General features: G+C 39.6%; 1 protein-coding gene across 1 annotated transcript in view; it reads right to left on the bottom strand.

Moving 5' to 3' along the window:
* The window catches only part of ST6GALNAC5 (ST6 N-acetylgalactosaminide alpha-2,6-sialyltransferase 5), a 167371-nt gene extending 148407 nt beyond the window's left edge, over positions 1-18964 (bottom strand). The window contains exon 1 of the mRNA XM_087866015.1: positions 18748-18964. Within this exon, the coding sequence (XP_087722141.1) occupies positions 18748-18933 (186 nt within the window). The 5' untranslated portion in view covers positions 18934-18964. The remainder of the gene's footprint in view (positions 1-18747) is intronic.
* Between the last annotated feature and the right edge of the window lie 627 nt (positions 18965-19591).

The raw sequence follows: 19591 nt of genomic DNA, 5'->3' as shown, positions 1-19591 counted from the left end.
GGTAATCCATAGAGATAGAGAGTAGATTAGTGGTTGCCAGGGACTAGGGGCAGAGAATGAGGAGTGACTGCTAATGAGCATGGAGTTTCTTTTAGGAGTGATGAAATGTTCTAAAACTAGATTGAGGTGATGACTGCACAAGTCCCAGTATGCTAACAACCACTGAATTATGTACTTTAAAAGGGTGAAACATATATGAATAAAACTGTTACTAAAAATCTAATTGGATCAAGAAACACTTATTGAGCATTTGTTTAATTGTCTGCTTTTTAAAAATATATCAGGAACTCCAAGGTAGAGTTCTAATGTATCCCCCGACGTGCCTAGCTGAGAGTCCAGAAGGAAAAATTCTGTCACACAAGAATTTTTTCACAGCCAAACTGAAAGTATTTAAGAATGTCAGCTAGCTCGTCAAGAAACCAAAAATTTCATCCACCAATTTATTCCTACTGAAGAAGTGATTTAAATGTATTTTCCAGACAAATGAGATAAAGAAAAATTAACACAATGATTTGTTTGGGGGCAAAAATGACAGGAGAGTCTTCTCTTATCTTACTTAAATCCAAAGTTAGAAATCCTATTATGGATTATATTTTCTTGTGGGTGTTTTGGTTGGGGGTAAGGTTGGCCTTATAGTTCTTCTTCAATTGTTCCATTTAAGATTTTCATTCCACTCACAGAATTGGAGCCTATTTTTTAAAAAACTCTATGCTTTAGATGAAATGTCTTGCTATATTTGATGACCATTCAAATCAATTACTGATACTGTTCTGTTATAATACTTGCTAAAAATGGCTATTAAAAAAAAAAAAGCTTGGGAGGTGCCTGTGTAGTTCAGTCATCTAAATATCTGCCTTTGGCTCAGGTCATGATCTTGGGGTCCTAGGATCCAGTCCTGTGCTGAGCAGGGAGCCTGTTTTTCTGTCTCCCTTTTCCCCTACCCCCTGCTCATGCTCTTTTTCTCTCTCAAATAAATAAATAAAATCTTTAAAAAATTTTTTGGTTGGGACATGGTGCTAAAAGCATTACTTAACAAAATATTTTTGCCTTCCACAAATAGAAGTCTGCATAATGGAGAGTTTTATTGTTTAAAATATGCATGGTGAATTATTATATTTTTAAAACTTATATTGAATGACACGAGAATTGAGATTCTGATTTGGAAAGACTTGATATTATTTGCTGCTAACCTCTCTATATTATCCTCCACTTTTCCACTTATGAATATCTTTTCATTATGCTTAAATTGATACATACAGTATAATTTCATCTATGTAAAAATAATGTACATAGAAAGTAGACCTTAAGAAAGAATATAAAAATTTTTACAATGGTAATGTTATCTCTAGTTTACAAATTTCTGGAAATTTTAGTTTTAATTCTTCTGGTTTTCTAGATTTCTAAATTAACCATAATAATCTTACATCAATATTTTTAAATTTGCCATTGATACAAGCACTCACATAAAATTCCTTGAGAAGTTGAATAAAGACGTTTTAAAATCTTTTTTTAAGTGAAGTAACAATAAAGTAAGGGAAATAAACAGAGGTTGAAAATGAAGCCAGAGTACAAATCTAGCATGTTGAGTGGGCACTGAAGACAGCTGCGGCTCTAAGGATAACGGCTGATCCTTTCACCTAGAGCCCCAGATTTCAATAGCCCTATGGAGGAGCAGGAAGGACAGCCCTGCGCCTGAACAAGGAAGGGAGATCCTGAAAGGCCAATATAGCTCAAGGAAAGATTGAACTTGAAAAGTAAAATCTTGTAGCACAGGGAAAATACCTATCTATTCCGTCCTTGGCTCTGGGTGAAGGTGGTAAAAAAATCTTCCTCGACTATTCATAAAAATCATGTAGATTTGTAGTTTATATTCACTTTATTGGTGTGTATGCAGAAGGTCAGGCTTATTTTAAAGCAGTAGTTTCTTAGTTGGTAGGGCCCCCAGGAGTTTGGGAGAAGCAAATGCAAGCTTTCTTTGGAGGAACACATTTTCAACATAGGTCACTAAGGATTTCCACAGACACAGTCCAGATGAACATGGAGTCATGATAAGCATATATACCCACACAAACACAAACTAACTAAATAAATAAATAATTAAGTAAATTCCTTTGAATAAAATCGGAACAAAAATTGCTTAGACTCTTGATGATTTATGACATTGGAGTTATCAGATACAGAAATAAAATGAATGTAAGAAAGAATACACTATGACAAAGGACCAGGATGATTTGGGGGGAAAAAAAACCTAAAAATGACTTGGGAAAAAAATCCTTGGTGGATGCATTAAGTAACAGATTAGACACAGAAGAATACAGAATTACCCAACTGAAAAATCAGAAGAAATTATCCAGAATGCACCACAGTGAGACAAGTAAATAACATATAATGAAGAGACAGAATAAAGAGGAGACAATGTATTTGAAGAAATAATGGTTTAGATTGCCTAAAATGTAATGACAAATAGCCTGATGACAAAGAGCTCAATATCAACTCTGAGAGGGAAAGAAACTGCAGGAATTAGGTCTTCCAAATATTGCAAGCGAAAATAATTGATGATCTGGAATTGTATTCTCTTTCAAGAATGTGGACAAAATAAAGATATTTTCAGATTAACTAAAACTGCATTTACCACCAACAGATCTTCATCAGCCAAACTTCCAAAAAATTTAATGCAAAAGGGATAATGGAAATCTAAGTTACAAGAAGAGATGATGCAAAGAAATTGGTAATATGCAGGTAAATCTATATAAACATTGACTAAAACAAAAAAATAATAATGCTGGGGTGCCTAGGTAGCACAGTCAGTTGAGCGTCTGACTCTTGGTTTCGGCTCAGGTTGTCATTTCAGGGTTGTGAGATCAAGCCCTGCGTCGGATTCTGTGCTCAGCACAGAGTCTGCTTGAGATTCTCTCTCCCTCTCCCTGCCACTCCTCTTGTGCTCTCTCTCTTCCTCCGTCTCTCTCTCAAATAAATGAATAAATCTTGAAAAACAATAATAATGTTAATATCCAATTTGTTAGACTTTAGGAACTAAATTAAACTATTTCAATAAAATGGTATGTAAGATTAGTGTTTGAGTTAACCAGGGTTCAAATATTCTAAGGTCTTTGAACTGTCTGGGAAGAAGATAAAGATATTAATTAAGACTTTGGTAAGTATGCATGTTAAAATTTCAAGAATGACATTAAGAAAGTAAATATCAAGAGTATAATTTCCAAATCAGTATAGGTTAAAAAATGGAATAAGGGGATAGGTGGGGACAGGGACAAAACCCCCCTTATCCCCCAACTCCACCAATCCAGAGGAAGGGGAAAAAGAAGAGGGAGAATAAAGCATAGAAAAAGAGACAAATATAAAGCCAATGTTTGAGATTAAAAAAAATCAATAATATATAGCAAAAATCACCGTAAATGTAAATGAACTAAACTTAACTCTTAAAAGACAGTGATTTTAAGTTTAGATTAAAAAATAAATTCCAGTTATATGCTATTCATATAGAACATACATAGTATTATTCTTAATATCAGATGAATGGCACCCCTGATGTGGCCCTGTGCTTTAGAGTTTTGCTACTCAAAATGTGGTTCCTGGACCAATAGCAGCAGCATCACAGGGTGCCTGTTAGAAATGCAGATTTTCAGGTCCCAAGTCAGACCTAAAGATTCAGAATCTGGATTTTAATAAGACCCTCAGCCAATTCATATGCACATTAATGTTTGAGATACACTGCTTAAAGAACACAGCATATCACAAACAATGCACAAATTATATTAAAGCTCACATGGGCACCTCTGTCATTCTGTCATAGCATTATCCATAATCATAAATATCCAGTTTGTATCTAATACCATTCAGGCTCCAGAAAAAGTGCGTCTCCACATTTCTTACCCTGTCTTTGAAACAAAAGGCCACTATTTTCAAATGCCATTTGTGGGTTGTACTGCTACTAAGATGGAGCTGGTCGCTGCTTCAGTTTGTATATGGGGGAGGGAGAATAAAACAAGAGTTTGAGATTCTGATAAAATAGAACATATGAAAAGAAACTTTGTGGGAAGGGGAGAAACTGAAAAATAAATAGAAAATCTTCACGGAGATAGTCTGTTTACATTTTTAAAAATTGGAGATGATGTGAGCGGGTAGACTTCTACTGAACATTACCCACATAAAATTCTCAAGCATGATATTACACACATTTTATTTAATGAACATTTAATTTTGATCGAACAATAACATGACCAAGAGAATGATTCTGATCAAATCCGTAACTGCAATAGGTCAAATAAAACTTTGAACTTGAAAATCTTTCCTAAATGAAGACATAATTACTGATGAAAGCAATTAGGATGTCTGTGGGCCTCCATTTGTACTCTCGCCTCAGGCTTTGAAAATATTGTGGGCAGGTCTGGACATACATAAAATATAAGTACACAGAAAGATTGAAAATTTTAGGATGGGAAAAAGATATAAAAGGCAAACGCTAACCAAAAGAAATTGTAATGGCTACTTTAATATCAGCAAATGGAAACAAAACAGACAAAAAAATCACATGCACTTTTTTTAAAACCACAGAGCAAGCTCACATTTAGGTTTAAAAAAACAGAGGAAGCAATGCAAAAAATTGGCAGAAGTAAACCAAAAGTATATCATTATTTACATCAAAGTGTTAAGAATATGCAGACATTTCCCCTTTCCTTCTGTTTTTCAAAATGTTTACATTTTTAGATAAAGAAATATAATCAATGCAATTAATGTATTTTCCTCTATTTTTATTTGTCTGTTTATTTATGTATTTTTTTACTTATATAGAGGTGGGAACAGCTACAAGTAAGGTGGTCTGCACAAGTGTGCAGTGTTGGGAACTGGAGACTCAGGTATTTCCACGGGGATAGAAAAAGAGAGAAAAAAGAGGGAAGTACTTCAAAACATGAATGAGAATGCCAATGTTCATTGCAGCATTATTCCCAATGGCCAATAGGTGAGAATAATCCAAGTGTCCATCAAAAGTCAAATGGATAAACATATTGTGGTATATCCATACAACAGAATATTATTCAACCATAAAGAGGAACAAAGTTTTTGTTGTTGTTATTGTTCCAAGTTTTTATTTAAGTTCTAGTTAGTTAACATATAGTGTAATATTAGTTTCAAGAGTAAAATTTAGTGATTCATCACTTACATATAACACCCAGTGCTCATCACAAGTGCCGCCCTTAACACCCATCACCTATTTAACCCATTCCCCCATGCCTCTCCTCTCCAGCAACCCTCGGTTTGTTCTCTATAGCTAACAGTCTCTTATGGTTTGCCTCCATCTCTGTTTTTGGGTTTTTTTTTTTTAAGATTTATTTATTTATTTATTTATTTATTTATTTGAGAAAGAGACAGTGTGAGAGACAACACAGCAGAGGGAGAAGTAGGCTCCCTGCTCAGCAGGGAGCCTGATGTGGGACTCAATCCCAGGACCCCAGGATCATGACCTGAGCTGAAGGCAGATGCTTAACCAACTGAGCCACCCAGGTGTCCCTCCCTCTGTTTTTTTTTTCTTCCTTCCACTATATTCAACAGTTTCGTTTCTTAAATTCTACATATGAGTGAAATCATATGGTATTTGTCTTTCTCTGACGGACTTGTTTCACTTAGCATAATACACTCTAGCTCCATCTACAGCATTGCAAATGGCAAGATTTCATTCTTTTTATGGCTGAGTAATACTCTATACATACACACACACACACACACACACACACACACACACATCTCCAACATTTTCTTTATCCATTCATCAGTTGATGGACATTTGGGTTCTTTCCATAATTTGGCTATTGTGTGTTTTTTTTTAAGATTTTTATTTTTAACTAATCTCTACACCCAATGTCGGGCTTGAACTTACAACCGCAGGATCAAGATTTACATGCTCTACCAACTGAACCAACCAGGCACCCCTATAATTCGGCTATTGTTAATAATGCTGCTATAAACATTGGCACGCATGTGCCCTTTTAATCATTAACGCTTTTAATCATTTAATCACAAAAATCATAATTTTTGTATCCTTTGGGTAAATACCTACTAATGCAATTGCTGGGTTGTTGGCTAGTTCTATTTTAAGCTTTTTGAGGAACCTCCATACTGTTTTCCAGAGTGGCTGCCCCAGTTTGCATTCCCACCAACAGTGTAAGAGGGCTCCCCTTTGCCTGCATCCTTGCCAACATGTGCTGTTTCCTGTGTTGTTAATTTTAGTCATTCTGAGAGGTGTGAGGTGGTATCTCATTGTGGTTTTGAATTGTATTAAAAGGAACAAAGTTCTTTTTCTCCAACGTTCTCACCAATGATGTGGGAACTTTGAAACATTATTCTAAATGAAATAAGTCAGACATAAAATGACAAATATTGAATTATTCCACTTCCATGAAATATCTAGAATTTGCCTGAATTCTTAAAGGCAGAAAACAGAATAGACATTACCAGGGCCTGGAGGGAGGGAAAATGGGGAGTTATTGCTTATGGTTACTAAATCTGTTTGGGGTGATGAAAAATTTTAGAAATAGGTAGTGTTGTGGGCTGGCTACACCATAAATGTAGTTAATGCCACTGAATTGTACACTTATAAATGGTTAAAATGTCAAATTTTATGTTATATATATGTCACCACAATAAAACTGTTTCTAAAAAATGGATGGGAAGGATTCAGTGATACCTCAATCTAGAGGATAAAGGAGACAATTTGGGCAAAAAACCAAGCATTGGTTTGATAAAGAGCTTGTTGGCAAAGATCTCATGTTCTCAGACTTGAGAAGCCACCAACCAAGCTATATAAAATATAGCTCCTGCCGGTTGGCCATCAGAGTAGAAGCAGGCCCTGATGTCTCTAATGACAGAATTATTCTACCTATGAACTGGAATAGTAACAGGAGAGCTGAGATTATGCCAAAATGAAGAAATGATAGCTGGCACATATTTGAAAAATGTAAGAAATAGAGTAGCTCAGAGACATCTTTGAGTACAAAAAAAAAAAAAAAGAGTCAAGAAGAACAGTCATAGAATTCAGTAAGTTAGTTAAAATAAGATAAGGGAATTAAGATGTTTAATAAAACTAGAAGATGAAAAACACAGAAAAACTTGCTAATTAAGAAGAAGGTGATAATTACAATTATTTGTACTGTATAATTTCTTTTTAGGAAAGGCACTTATGTCCAAGTACACCTGTACTGTATATGGACAAGGAATTAGATTTGTACTAGACATGGACAGAGAACCAAACCACAGAGTGAAGCCCAGAAAATAAAGGCAGAATTGAGATATGTATCTGGACAGGAACCACCCAGTGACCATGAAGACAACCATCATCTCTAACCCTGTCCTGGAAGCCTATATGAGTTTGCCACAAGCTATGCCCATGAAATAGCTATTGACAGGTTAGAAGGAATTTAGAGAAAAGTGACCAGAAGGATTAAGGGACTACTGGGAATGATTCGTAAAACTTAAAAATTCTGCAGCACATTCGTAGCTGAGCAAACAGGCAGGAGATCAAAGGCAGGGAAGGAGGCATCCTCACAATTTAAAAGTGCTTTAGGGTTGTAAACAACAGGGAAAGAACGGAGATGTTAAGTGAGTAGAAGGATGTATACACCTTCAAGATTAGTAAGGGGAGAATTTAGCACAATTTTGAAGACGTATTTCCTGACTATTGTAATTCTTTGGACTACACTTTGGTTTTAAGCTATTAAACAAGGTAAGGATCCAACAGATAGTTCATGCCACCCTTTATATCACTGATGACATCATATTGATAAAACAATACACACATAGACCCCACATACCCAACATAAAGGAATAAAAAAAATGGGAAGGAATTACATTAAAGTGTCACATCTACACACATCTGATATGTATGAAAAAATCTGTAAGGAAATACATCAAATTACTAACAATAGTTATGTCTTGGTGGTAGGTTTATAAATAATTGCTACTTTATTTTTACTTTTTGCCATTTTGAGAAGACAATGAATATAAATGCATTTACAACTGGGCAGGGGGCTAAGTTTGCTTTTCATAACTAGCACTCTGGCTCTCTTCTTCCTTATCTGTTTTTCAACATGCTACAGTGGGGATGATGGAGAGGAAGCTTTTCCCAGACTGAAGCCTTTCCATGCTCTCAAATATGGTCTATGGGCACAGATTGCATGAAATGCTACTGAGTTTGGTGTTCACAGGTTGGCAGAATACCCTGAAAGATACATAAATTAAGGTCTGGCCCCTTTCCATCCTTCAAATCTTCTAGTGGGTGAGACACCATCAGGATGCTCTGTGGGCTCAATAAGAAGGCCCTTGACTTGGCAGACCAGTCAGTATTGAGATTCATAACTCCCTCGAGGACATGAGCTTACTCATCTTAGAGGGATCCTACGGTGCCCATTTCAGAAAAAAAGCCTGGTTGCTACTCTCCCCAACTCTTGTGCATCCTGGTTACAGGAACTTATTTTTGACAAAGGGATTCCTTTGCTTTCTGATGTTCTGTCTGTTATCCAACAGCACATCAAATCACATTCAAATGTAATAATGTCAAGTAATTGTGACCTCATCTTAGATACTACAGCCCATGACAAGCCACCCTTACTAGAACCCAGTCAGCATTTCGTGTCTGTATGGCCAGAAAGAGGGCTCCTCTGCTAACAGTGAAGAAACAATTGGTGTTATTTCTTGCTCTGATCCTTATTCTTGGTCCTGGGTCCTGTTATTTTATCTTCACACTTCACTACTGCAGGCCCATTCAGTCAGGATACCCTGTTCTCTAGGGCAGCTCTCTGTTAACTTTAAATTTCTGAACTTTTGAGTTAACGACTCATCACATTTCAAACTGAGCCCAAACCACACGGAGTTGTTAATAAAAATAATGGGCATATTTCTTTAAGGGATTCGTGCTGGTTCAAGCATCAGAGCAAAGCTTTGTTCAGTCTGGTTGGGGCATTGTTAGTGAATACATACAAATTCCTACAATCCCCTTTTCCTTTTCCATGTTCTGGCAGAATGTCATCACTTCCTGCACTTTGTTCAAAACTTGAAGCAAGTGAAGTAAAAATGAAATGAACCAGCTTTATAATTTGCAGTATAGAGTGGAAACACTATGGGTAATGGGTAATGAGAGACAACTGGAAATCCCAGACAGCAGCCTGGCAGGTATGACATGGCCAAGTCACCCCATGTATGGGCCCCATAAAAACAGAGTTCATTCAGATATATACATTTTTTTGTGCTCCCAATCAAATGTTTTTTAATGAATTAGGAGTCAGACTCCCTCTCAACAAATTTTCCATTAATTTATGGCCAATTTCCTTCTGATGCAAGTGAAATAGAAACTTGACTTTTCCTAGAAGTTGCTAACAAGTGATTTAGAAGAAAAACAACTGTTTTCTCTATAAGTCTGTGGGAAAAGAAGGAGGAAATCACTCTTTACCCCATACTTCCAACAGATCTATACCTGGTAAGATTTATCATGCAACAACTTGACAAGCTTATTCTAGAATCAAGTTTCTCCCAAGTAGAACTGTGTTACAGCACATTTATTCCACACCCCATTGGCTGTGCTGCAGATGGAAACTTGAATTCCTGGTGCGGCCAGTGTGCATTAAAGAGTCTCCACAAATGGCTTGCTTTGGCCTTAACCATAACACCATTGTTTTGCTCAAGTCAGTGTGTGGTATTAAGATAGACAGTGAGGTTCAGAATTAGACAACGTTGGAGTGCCATCTGGGATCACCCTCCAACTCTCTTTGCTAACTCCTGAGAGGCAATCTTGAACCACTAAGCTGCTATTTGAGAGCTGCATCCAGACTGTCTGCACTGACATGGTAGGGTGGGCAACCATGCAAACCAAAGGTGGGCAGAAACTTAGGGTCTCTTCATCCTCTGGCCACCAGCATCATTCACTCAGATCACAGCAACAATCTGCTAACTGGCCCTCTTCCCCTCACCCAGAACTGCTCTGACCTGTGCCACCCTGAAGCCATGGTAATCCGTTGGAAATACATCTGATTGGAGTCACTCCTACAATTTACCCCTTAAAGACTTCCTCAAAACTTGAACACAAGGTCAAGTATATGGTAGGTACACAATATTATTTGATAAATAAAGTAATTAATGAATTTAGTTTAACTCTTCCTCTGCCACAGACTAGCTCAGGCCTAGAAGTTACATGACTTGCCAAAGAACTCACGAAGGTAAAAGGCTTGGGTATGTCTCCCTGCCTCCCATGATATCACACTGTCTTCAAACATGGACATTCCTACATCTCAACACCTGGTCTACAACTTTGAAGGGTCAGCAGATGCCGCTCTGTATTTAAAGAGGAACCAAAAATTAAAGATATGTATGTCACATATGTGAAGTCCTTCTTCCCCTACTTATCACTTCTGTCCATTCCTGTGACTAGTAAGTCTATTGTCCACACTTGTTCAAATCTCTTCCTATTATATACAGTTACAACAGCCGACTTCCAACAAAGATTTATTGAGTTTTGACATATGTGAGTTATGGTTTTAGGTTCTGGAGATACCATGATGGATTAAGTTATGTTCCTTGGCTTCAAAAAGGCACAATCTAGTCAGGAACACAAGCCGTGGACAAATAACCACAATATTGTGTGATTAGAGGCATATACAAGATACAGAGAATATTTTAACACTTAGCAACATATAGTAATTGTAGTATTAACTCCACTGTGACTATCCTGTGGTCAGGACTAGGTCCTTCCTCTCATTTCCTCCCCTGTGTCTAACACATTGTAGGGACGCAGTCAATATGTGATTGACTGACCAATCCAAGGCTAACATAAGAGAATGTGGAGTCAACTCTGCACAGATGTTACGTGTAGGAAGACTCTGGAAAGGAGAAGCTTGAGCTGGATCTTAATGAACGATTAGTTCTCTACCCGGCAGATAAAAGGAGAAAGGGCATTCCATGATGGAGGAAAAGCAGGGAAGCATGAGACGGCAAGATGTATTCCCCCGGTGTCTGGAGCTTGGGCAGAAGGGAAGTGAGGTTGGAGAACTAGGCCAGACAGACCCTATCAGGCCTTGTGAGCCTTCCTGTGGAGTCTGAACTTGATCCTCTAGGCAATGGGAAGCCATTGGAGGCATGCAAGGAACATGAGCAGATCTGTAAATTAGAAATGCAGTAATGCAGTTCAGTCAGTGGAGAGGTCCCATATGTGCAATTAATTTCCAGAATATGCTTTCTTATTAAAAAAATAGTTTAACTCTGCATTTCAGTCTGCCAGAGTGTTCTCAGACTCTGTGAGGTTCCCAGGAACACTATGGACACCTTCTTATCCATTAAAAGAGAATAAAATAAAAAGTTCCGTTTTCATACTGAGCTACAACTATCAAGGTTAATTTTCCCTACTAAGGGTAAAATGGTTTCTCATCTGCCTAAAGTAATTCTATCTCAGAATAAGTATTACATCTCAGAAGTTAGGAGGAGTCAATGGTTACTTGCAGAATGGCAGTGTTTCAAACACTTGCTTAACTGAGTCTCCTAATGATGTTTTCCTCCCCACTGTGGAGAAGGTAATTCAGCTAAATGAGTGGTTTGTTCATGACATTTTCCCACAAATAGTAACATGGCACTCCTTTTGGATTGGTTTACTTTTTAAAGGCAAAACCCATTCTGATTTGCAAATTGTTCTAATTACATGGGTACCATGCATTTATGAAGACTTTCAAGTACCCAGTGCTAAGCCAGTGGTTGGTGGAAGCCCTTCTGAACTATCCAAAGGCATATTCTCATTTTCATTTCAGAATGATAAGATATTTAAATATTTATTTCTTTCCAATAACTGAGTAGGCCTGGGCTCTACGTTTTAATAAATTCTGTTCAAATAATGTTGAGTCATTGCTTAGAATATATTGGCACCGAACTTCCCTTATGGTAATGACATTCATGTCAGAGGCCCACATTGTAGCCCCAGCTCTGCCACTCACTGGAGACTCTGGACAAATCACACGAGCACTTGTGAATTCCCTTTGGTAATTTTCAAGTTTTCCTTCCAGCTCAAAACTCTGAGTATGTTTTAAGAGATCTGATTAGTACAAATACATAGAAATGCAATAGTTACAGAACTACAAATGGTGGCAGGGGAAATTGATATTTATGACATAGTGCCAAATAGAAATTTTTCAGGCAGGTTTAGTTTAGAAGAAATTATAGTCTTTAGATAGATATACTCATGTATTCAACAAATACTTACTGAAGACCCATTCTATATCAGACATTATATTAAAGCCTGAGAATACAATGCCAAGAAAGAGGGGGAAAAAAAGCCCTAGCTTCCAAGAGCTGATTGTAGTGCAGGGAAGGCAGACAATTTGAGACAAGAAACAACAATAAGCTGGAATAAGTATTATCATGGGATCCTGGCTATGAAGACAAAACATACAGTTTAGATCTAACCTGGGCTACAAGTCAGGGAAGGCTTCCCTGCAGATATGCTGTCTAAACTGAAAGAATATGCATGCTTCTGACTTTTATTTGGGAAACCATATTGAATAGAGCATACAATAAAAATATTTATTTGTCCCAGGCCTAGTCTAAGAATTTAGGACTAAAAGTGCTCGTGAAGAAGAATCAGAGTGCATCTCATAAATATCCCCACCCTCAAGTTTTTATCAGTCATTTGATCATAAACTCACTTCTAAGGGAATTCTTCTCTTGAATCAGGTTCACAGGGTATGGATAATAAAATCATTATTTAAGAAATAATAATTCCTTGTCTTTCTATACTTCTATCCTTCACAGCTACTCAAAGAGTACATAGTAGATGTACAGAAGGTTTCAATGATTTGTTGATCAGTGATGGGTTTTAATTTTTCACAGTGTTTTCTCGTCTCCAATCTTCCTTCACCTCAGCATTCACAGGATGAGAATTAGATTGCACTGCCACTTGACCCTAGAGGTTATGGAAAGTCTCCTCTGTAGCAGATGTCATCTGTCCAGGACAGATCTGATGGCAAATGTTGTCTTGTAGCCAACACAAATTTCTCATACCATGAGTTATGAAATTTGGTTTGGAAAACATAGTCACCGTGTGACAGAAACGGCTGAACAGGGCAATAGGGTTAGCTCCCTTCAAGAGTCCAGGAGATCCTACGTCATGCTAAAGGAAAATCATTAAGAGACTGAATATTTTGAATTTAAAATCTATCCACTTTGAAGTTGCTTTGACATCAAAGTTGTTTACTAAGTATTCACTGCATGTCATACACACACACGCACATACACACACCAAAAAAGGGCTAAAAAATGCAATTTCAGTTTGAAAGTTTTATAACTTCTAAACTAACACTAGTATTTAACTTACTTTATAGATGAGAAAGATCACAGAAATTGCTTCCTTTTTAGTGTCAATGTCTTGATTTATTGTTTCCTGGTTTCATATTATTATTCAGCACTTGCTTTATTATTTAACCTTTCTTGCTTCTTTGTCTTTTCTCTCCAATTAGATCAAAGATTCTTTGATGGTAGGCACCGTGTTCTTCCTCTAGAATACCCAATTTTGCAACTATGAGGCCTTCAATGAATATTTACTTAGGGCTATGAGTAGTTCAAAAACCCAGAAACAAATTAGCTACAGAACTACGCATTATGAGGATTAAAAACATTTCAAATGATGATTCTCAAACTTTAATGTGCACAAGAGTTGTAAGGGAAGCCTGTTAAAATGTAAACTCCTAAATCTCCTCCCCACAGAGTCTTGTTTTAAATCATTTCTTCATCTTCCTTCTATCATTATTACTAGTAGTGCAGTAGTAGTGGATCAAATTAGGAAAGATGAGACATACCAGGGCCTTGGGACTGCACTGCTGTTTCTTACAGACAAAGGACTTTACATAAGGTGAGGTAGCTTTGTCCCTCTCTACAACCACCTCTCCCCATATACTCTGCTTTCTTCTTTCCTTCAATAAATACTTGTTGTGTGCTCATTAAGTGTCAAGTATTATTCTAGGTCCTGGAGTTACGCTGGTCAATAAGATGTACAAATACTTTGCTATCACAGCACTTAGATTCTACCTGGGGGGTAGAAAAACAATAGAAAAGACAACTTTAAAATTCATTCAGATATTGTTAACTAGTATAAGGAAAATAAAACAAACTAATATGATAGAGAATGACTGTTAAGGAGAGAGCTATTTAAAGAGGATGGTCCACAAGAAGATGACGTGATCTGAGGACTGAATGACCAGAAGGAGCTAACCATGTACAAAATCTTAGGGAAGTTTTCCAGGGAGAAGGGACAGCAAGTGCTAAGGTTCTGAGGCGCAATGAGTTTTCAAGGACCAGCAAAGAGGCCAGATGCCCAGAAGTGGAAAGAGAGCCAGCTTAGACTCATTTACCAGCTGTGGTCTGGACTTTGGCTTGGGGGTATCTTGGCATTACTCCTTGGGAACCTGGAGAAACACTCCTGGCTCTCAGAATTAAGGAAGGTTATATATTATATGGACACTTCTCCTGTTAAAAGCAAGCACATTATTGCAACTCTTCGCCCATGAAAAATAGTTCATTTCATAATTCCTTTTGGTTGACGATTTGTGATAACAGGGTCTCATCACCATTGGCAGATTACATTTTGTTAGTATTTGAGCACTGAAAATTAGCTCACTTTGATTTTGAGATCCAAATTATCGTTGATTGGATGCCTCAAATATTATAAAATAGGGTCTAATAAATGGTACAAACGTATATTTGAGAATTTATATACTTTTTAAAAGGAAGAATACTTATGCTGTAATTCCAAAGTAAGTTATATGGCATGTGCCTTTTTTTCTGGTTTTGAATTATTTTTCAGCTCCTGCATTGACTTGTCCTATCACTCTAAATGGACATCTGTGAATTAATAGCAAACATACTGTTACCTCCAAGCAGTTCCGTTTTGTCTGAATAACTGAGTGCTTAAGGAAGGAAAGAACCAAGGACAAGCATGTTAGTAGTATGTGTAAAATCCATTCCTGGGAGCTAGTACTGAAGCAAGGAGATAGCAGCTCAGCTTGAGACCCCATTGATCACTGCTCTTTCATAAGCCATCTTAGAAAAGGGCAGCCCAGGTGACAAGTGGGCCTCCTGTGATAAGGGCTCCTATCCACTGGAAATGGGAATCGGCTCATAGTTTCATTTCACAGGGTCTACCAGATGGCAAATGACTTTATCTACCCAGACCAGATCCAGGCTGGAAACAGAATACACTCCATGCCCCCTTCCACTCTGCTGGGAGAATTGGAGCTTTTCCCTGAAGGTTGCTTGATTTAGTGTGTGTGCCTGTATGTGCATGTGTGCCGCACGCGTGCGCACACACCCCCACATGCTTTCGTTTGGTTATACATTATGCTGTATTTCTAAATACAGAAGGTTTCCGAAGCCATGAAAATTGGCTTCTTTGCTTGTTGTCTGGCTGATCTGGTTAGAAATCAGTGGCTCCAAAACTGGGGAGCAGAAGAGTAATGGCAGAATACAGATACAGTACCTGCAGTGACAGACATTAACAAGACTGAAATGAGCTGGTGAAACGTTTGTGGGAAAAGGTCTGGGGAAAAGGGTTGGCAATGAAGAGAAAGAATCTCTCTAACAAAAAATGAAATGTCTTCATTATCACAAGAAACTCCAAGTAGCCTTCACTTAGTCACACTGGAATTACAATTTCAGCTCACATCGTTTGTGAACGAGGAAGTAGAGAATATGACCATGGAAAGTGATATTTTAAGCTTCAACACACATTGCTCATCACCGGCTTGACTTGCAGCATGTCTTTCAACAAAAGCACACAGTGATTTAATCTCAACAGTAATTTAGTCTGCAGCCGTATGAGACAAGACTATCATTGCAGACAGGCTGTAATTTGAGAAATTCAGGTGCTGGGGATTAGGACCACCTGTTGAATTTAATCTTAGAGTTATAATGTTAATACCATCATGTAACTGAACATAAACACTACATATTTATCAGACTTTGGGACCTCCAGCCATGGAGATGTGAACATTTTCCTAAATGGTATCTGTAACTCTCTCCAGATTCTGTAAATCAACGGCAAGTAAAAAGTCTGTTGGAATTCTGATTCAGTATGCAGTAGCATATGGCTTGGTGGTCATCACACTCAACACATCCTATAATTTTTCTAAGGCCTGATATGAGAGGGAAAAAAGACAGCAATCAGGATATCATCTAGCTACATAATAAGAACAGAAAATCCTGATTTCTTACCCTCCCTCCGCTGTGCTAATCTGGAAAAAAAAATCCAAGCAATGTTCTAACAAATTTCTACCTCTGCCTAAGCAAGACTGTAGGCAGATCTTAAGTAAACCTAAGTAAATAGCAACTTTTGGAGAGGACATAAATACTACATGCACCTCCCTATAGCCATCAGAAATGAAACTTCACCCAATTTCCAGCCAGGTGAATAGCAGCAGTAAAGTGATGACATTTTGAGTAGAAGTTTACATGTGGGTCAGTGGGGAAATTGGTAGATATCCAGCTAAATTCAGGGGACCAGTTGAAACAAGGTCCCCTTTTCCTCTGCCATCTTGCCTTCCTCCCCTCAGTGGGACAATTGGGATAATGCCTAGAGAAAACACATAGATTTTAAGATTTGCATTTGTTCTTTTGCTTTGGGGTGGAGTAAACTGTTGAATCCTTGGAGTGTGGAATTTGATGACACGTTGGTTTTCTATGAAAGAATTCCACTGGTATTCATTAGATGCAAAGACCATCCTGGTCACGTTTATAATTCTCTTCTAAGAATTCCAAGGACATTCACACATTTATCCTCCATATAACACTTCACAGTTTATAAAACCCTTTACTATAGATTATCTCAATTTCTTGTATAGAGTTTCAGCATTCCTTTCAAAAAAGGGCTGTTTTTCATTTTAATGAAATAATACTCTGATACACTAAAAATTCAATCCAATATATTTGTGTGAATAAACACTGTTTTTGAAAACAAACATGAGGGCATCATATTTGCCTTATGCTATCAATATTCTCAGCTGCTATCCATCCAGCAGGAGAACACAGGAAGGAAAGTATTAGGAATACCATCCCAAAGGCAGATCAAAGCTTTCAGCAAATTTACCTTTTGACACCCCATTAATCAAAGTTTCACAAGTGCTATATAGCCATTTCCACTAACAACACCATGAAAATCCACCAAGTTCAATATATTCATCATATACCAGTTACACATAAACACTACATCCATCCAGTCAGAAGCCGATGTATAAACTTTTCCAGAACTCTAGCCCTTACAGGTTGCTGGCACATACAAAGAGTGTAATCGATCAACATCTTAAAGAGAAAAGTGAAGCTGTTATTATTGAAAAACTGATGACCCTCTCTACTTTTGATTTCAAGATTCTACCACCAGCCGCCTCCCCACTCCCCAAATCGCTTCCTAAAGAAATCCCTTCCTCTTCTCTTGCTTCCCCAAATACTCACCAGTGCAAAGTCTATCTTTTCAGAGCGAATTTCCTTAAACCTTCCAGGGCAGTGATGTTTCTCATTTCTGTACCCCAACAATACTGTTTTATACCTAGCATTTCTTATACGTTATACCTATATATCTATCCATCCATCCACATTTCATGGTATGTTGTTTTTTTCCACAAGCATTCAAAGATTCCTACCAACTGGGTCCTGCCTTAAATTTTTACCCTCCAAAATCCTTTTTGCAATATGCATTGCACAAATGAGTGGAAATATTCTGATTGTCACTTAAAAAAAAGTTTGACTTTTTCATGAACGGTAAAGACCAATCTTTTCCTGCAAAAGGACCACCTGCTAACTAATACTTTGGTTCACAAGCATAAAATCTAGTAATATAAAAAGCGGAATAGCTGTGTGGTTTCAAGAAATCCTCCAGCCTTTATAGAGCAGATACAGAGTGGAATTGTGTTTTAATAAAAACATATTAGCAGCTTCAGATAATGGGGAATAAATTTAAAATGTATTAAAATATCTTTTCAGAATCAGGAAACTTGATTAGAATTCTTCCAGAGGCTTCGCACATTGAAACCAGAGATTTATTATTTGAGGGAAAGGAGGCTCAATTTAAAAAAAAAAAAAATCCATCTTATTAATTATTAGCCAAGCCATGCAACGGCTTCCCGGAAGGCAGAGAAAAACAGGCCCTCAACGAGGAGTTTCAAGCCAATGGAAGCTGAGTCTGTGCCTCCAGCCTTCCGCGCCTGCCTGGGACCGCTCCCCGAGGCTGTGGTAATTCTGCCCAGAGCAATGCGAAGGCGAGATCAGAGGGGAATCTTTGAGCAGCGGCCGCGGACTGGCTGCTGCTCACCCTCCAGTTTCCGGCGGGCCAATGCTCCCGCCGTTACTCGCGCCATCCCGGCTCTCCTCACACCAGGGCGCGACTTGGCGGCCAAACCCGACGCTTCAGGCACCCAGCAACCCACCCGCGGCTGCAGCTCTGGGGACCAGAAGGTACTACTTTCAGGGCCGGTTCCTGTTAGGAAATTTGGCATTGGGTCCACTCGTCTCACCCCTATTCCCTGAAAAACTTTACCTCCGACTCCAACAGGAATTCACGCCAAGAAGGAACTATCCCACCCCACCCCAGTGGGTCCGCTCCCCCTTCCAGCCTCCGAGCGGCACCTACTCACGGCGCCTCCCAGCCCCGGGGAAGGGGCAGGCTCAGGTGTGCGGGATCCCCAGGCTGGGTGGCGTGCGCGCTGGCGAGCGAGCTGTCACCTTGTGGTCCCTCACGCCGAGGTATCCGTCCAGCGGCTGCGGTCCCGCGGGGGCCCGGGGCCTCGGGGGGGGGCTGCTCTCCGCCGACGGCTGCGCGCTGCCGGTCGCCGCTGCCTGCTGCTGCTGCGGGGGCCGCTCCTTCTGGCCGCCGAGGCTGCTGTACACGAGCAACAAGCTGGTGCACATGGTGGTGAGCGCTAAACACACAGCCAGACCATGGCGCTGCCGGCGGGCGGGAGAGAGCAGAGGAGAGCCGCTGAGAGCCAGCGCCGGAGGAGCGCGCCGGCGGGGACACGCGCGAGACGGTCAGACGCGCGGGGGGAAGTCCGGGGCAGGCGGGAGGTGGCCCGGGTCCTAGCCCCCCACGCGCAGCCGGGGCAGGGGAGGCACCGTCCTTGCGCGTACGGCAGGGGATGCTCCCGAGCGTAGCTGCTCTCGGCCGACGCCACCTCCCAAATCTCTCGGCAGAGGGCAGGTGGTGCGCGGCGCCCGGCTACGCGAGGGAAAGCGCGCCGGTGGCGAGGGCAGAGGTGGGCTTGTACTTTGAGGAGGGGCCTCCCTCCCCCAGCTCGGCTGCTGGAACCTCTAGCCCTTGCACCCGGTCCTTCCTGGACCCGCGGGGCTCTACCTCGGCGATTTTTGCAAGTTTGAAATCCGACAAGCAAACCAAGAAAGTCTGCAAAGGTCCCCCCTTCCCCTCCCCTCTTAGTTTCTGCCAGGCTGTTGCTTTTGGGCATCCCCCATCCCCCGAGCCATGCGCCCACCCCTCCACCGCTTCTCCAGCTCTCCGTGGGTCCCCAGACCTCTCGCCTGAGATCCAGAAGCCGAGGCAATCCGAGTTCCC

The sequence above is a fragment of the Ursus americanus genome, chromosome 12 (genome assembly GCF_024610735.1).
Source record: "Ursus americanus isolate L20-20 chromosome 12, mUrsAme1.1.p, whole genome shotgun sequence".
Classification (NCBI taxonomy): domain Eukaryota; kingdom Metazoa; phylum Chordata; class Mammalia; order Carnivora; family Ursidae; genus Ursus; species Ursus americanus.
This window is presented reverse-complemented; position numbering and strand designations above follow the sequence as displayed.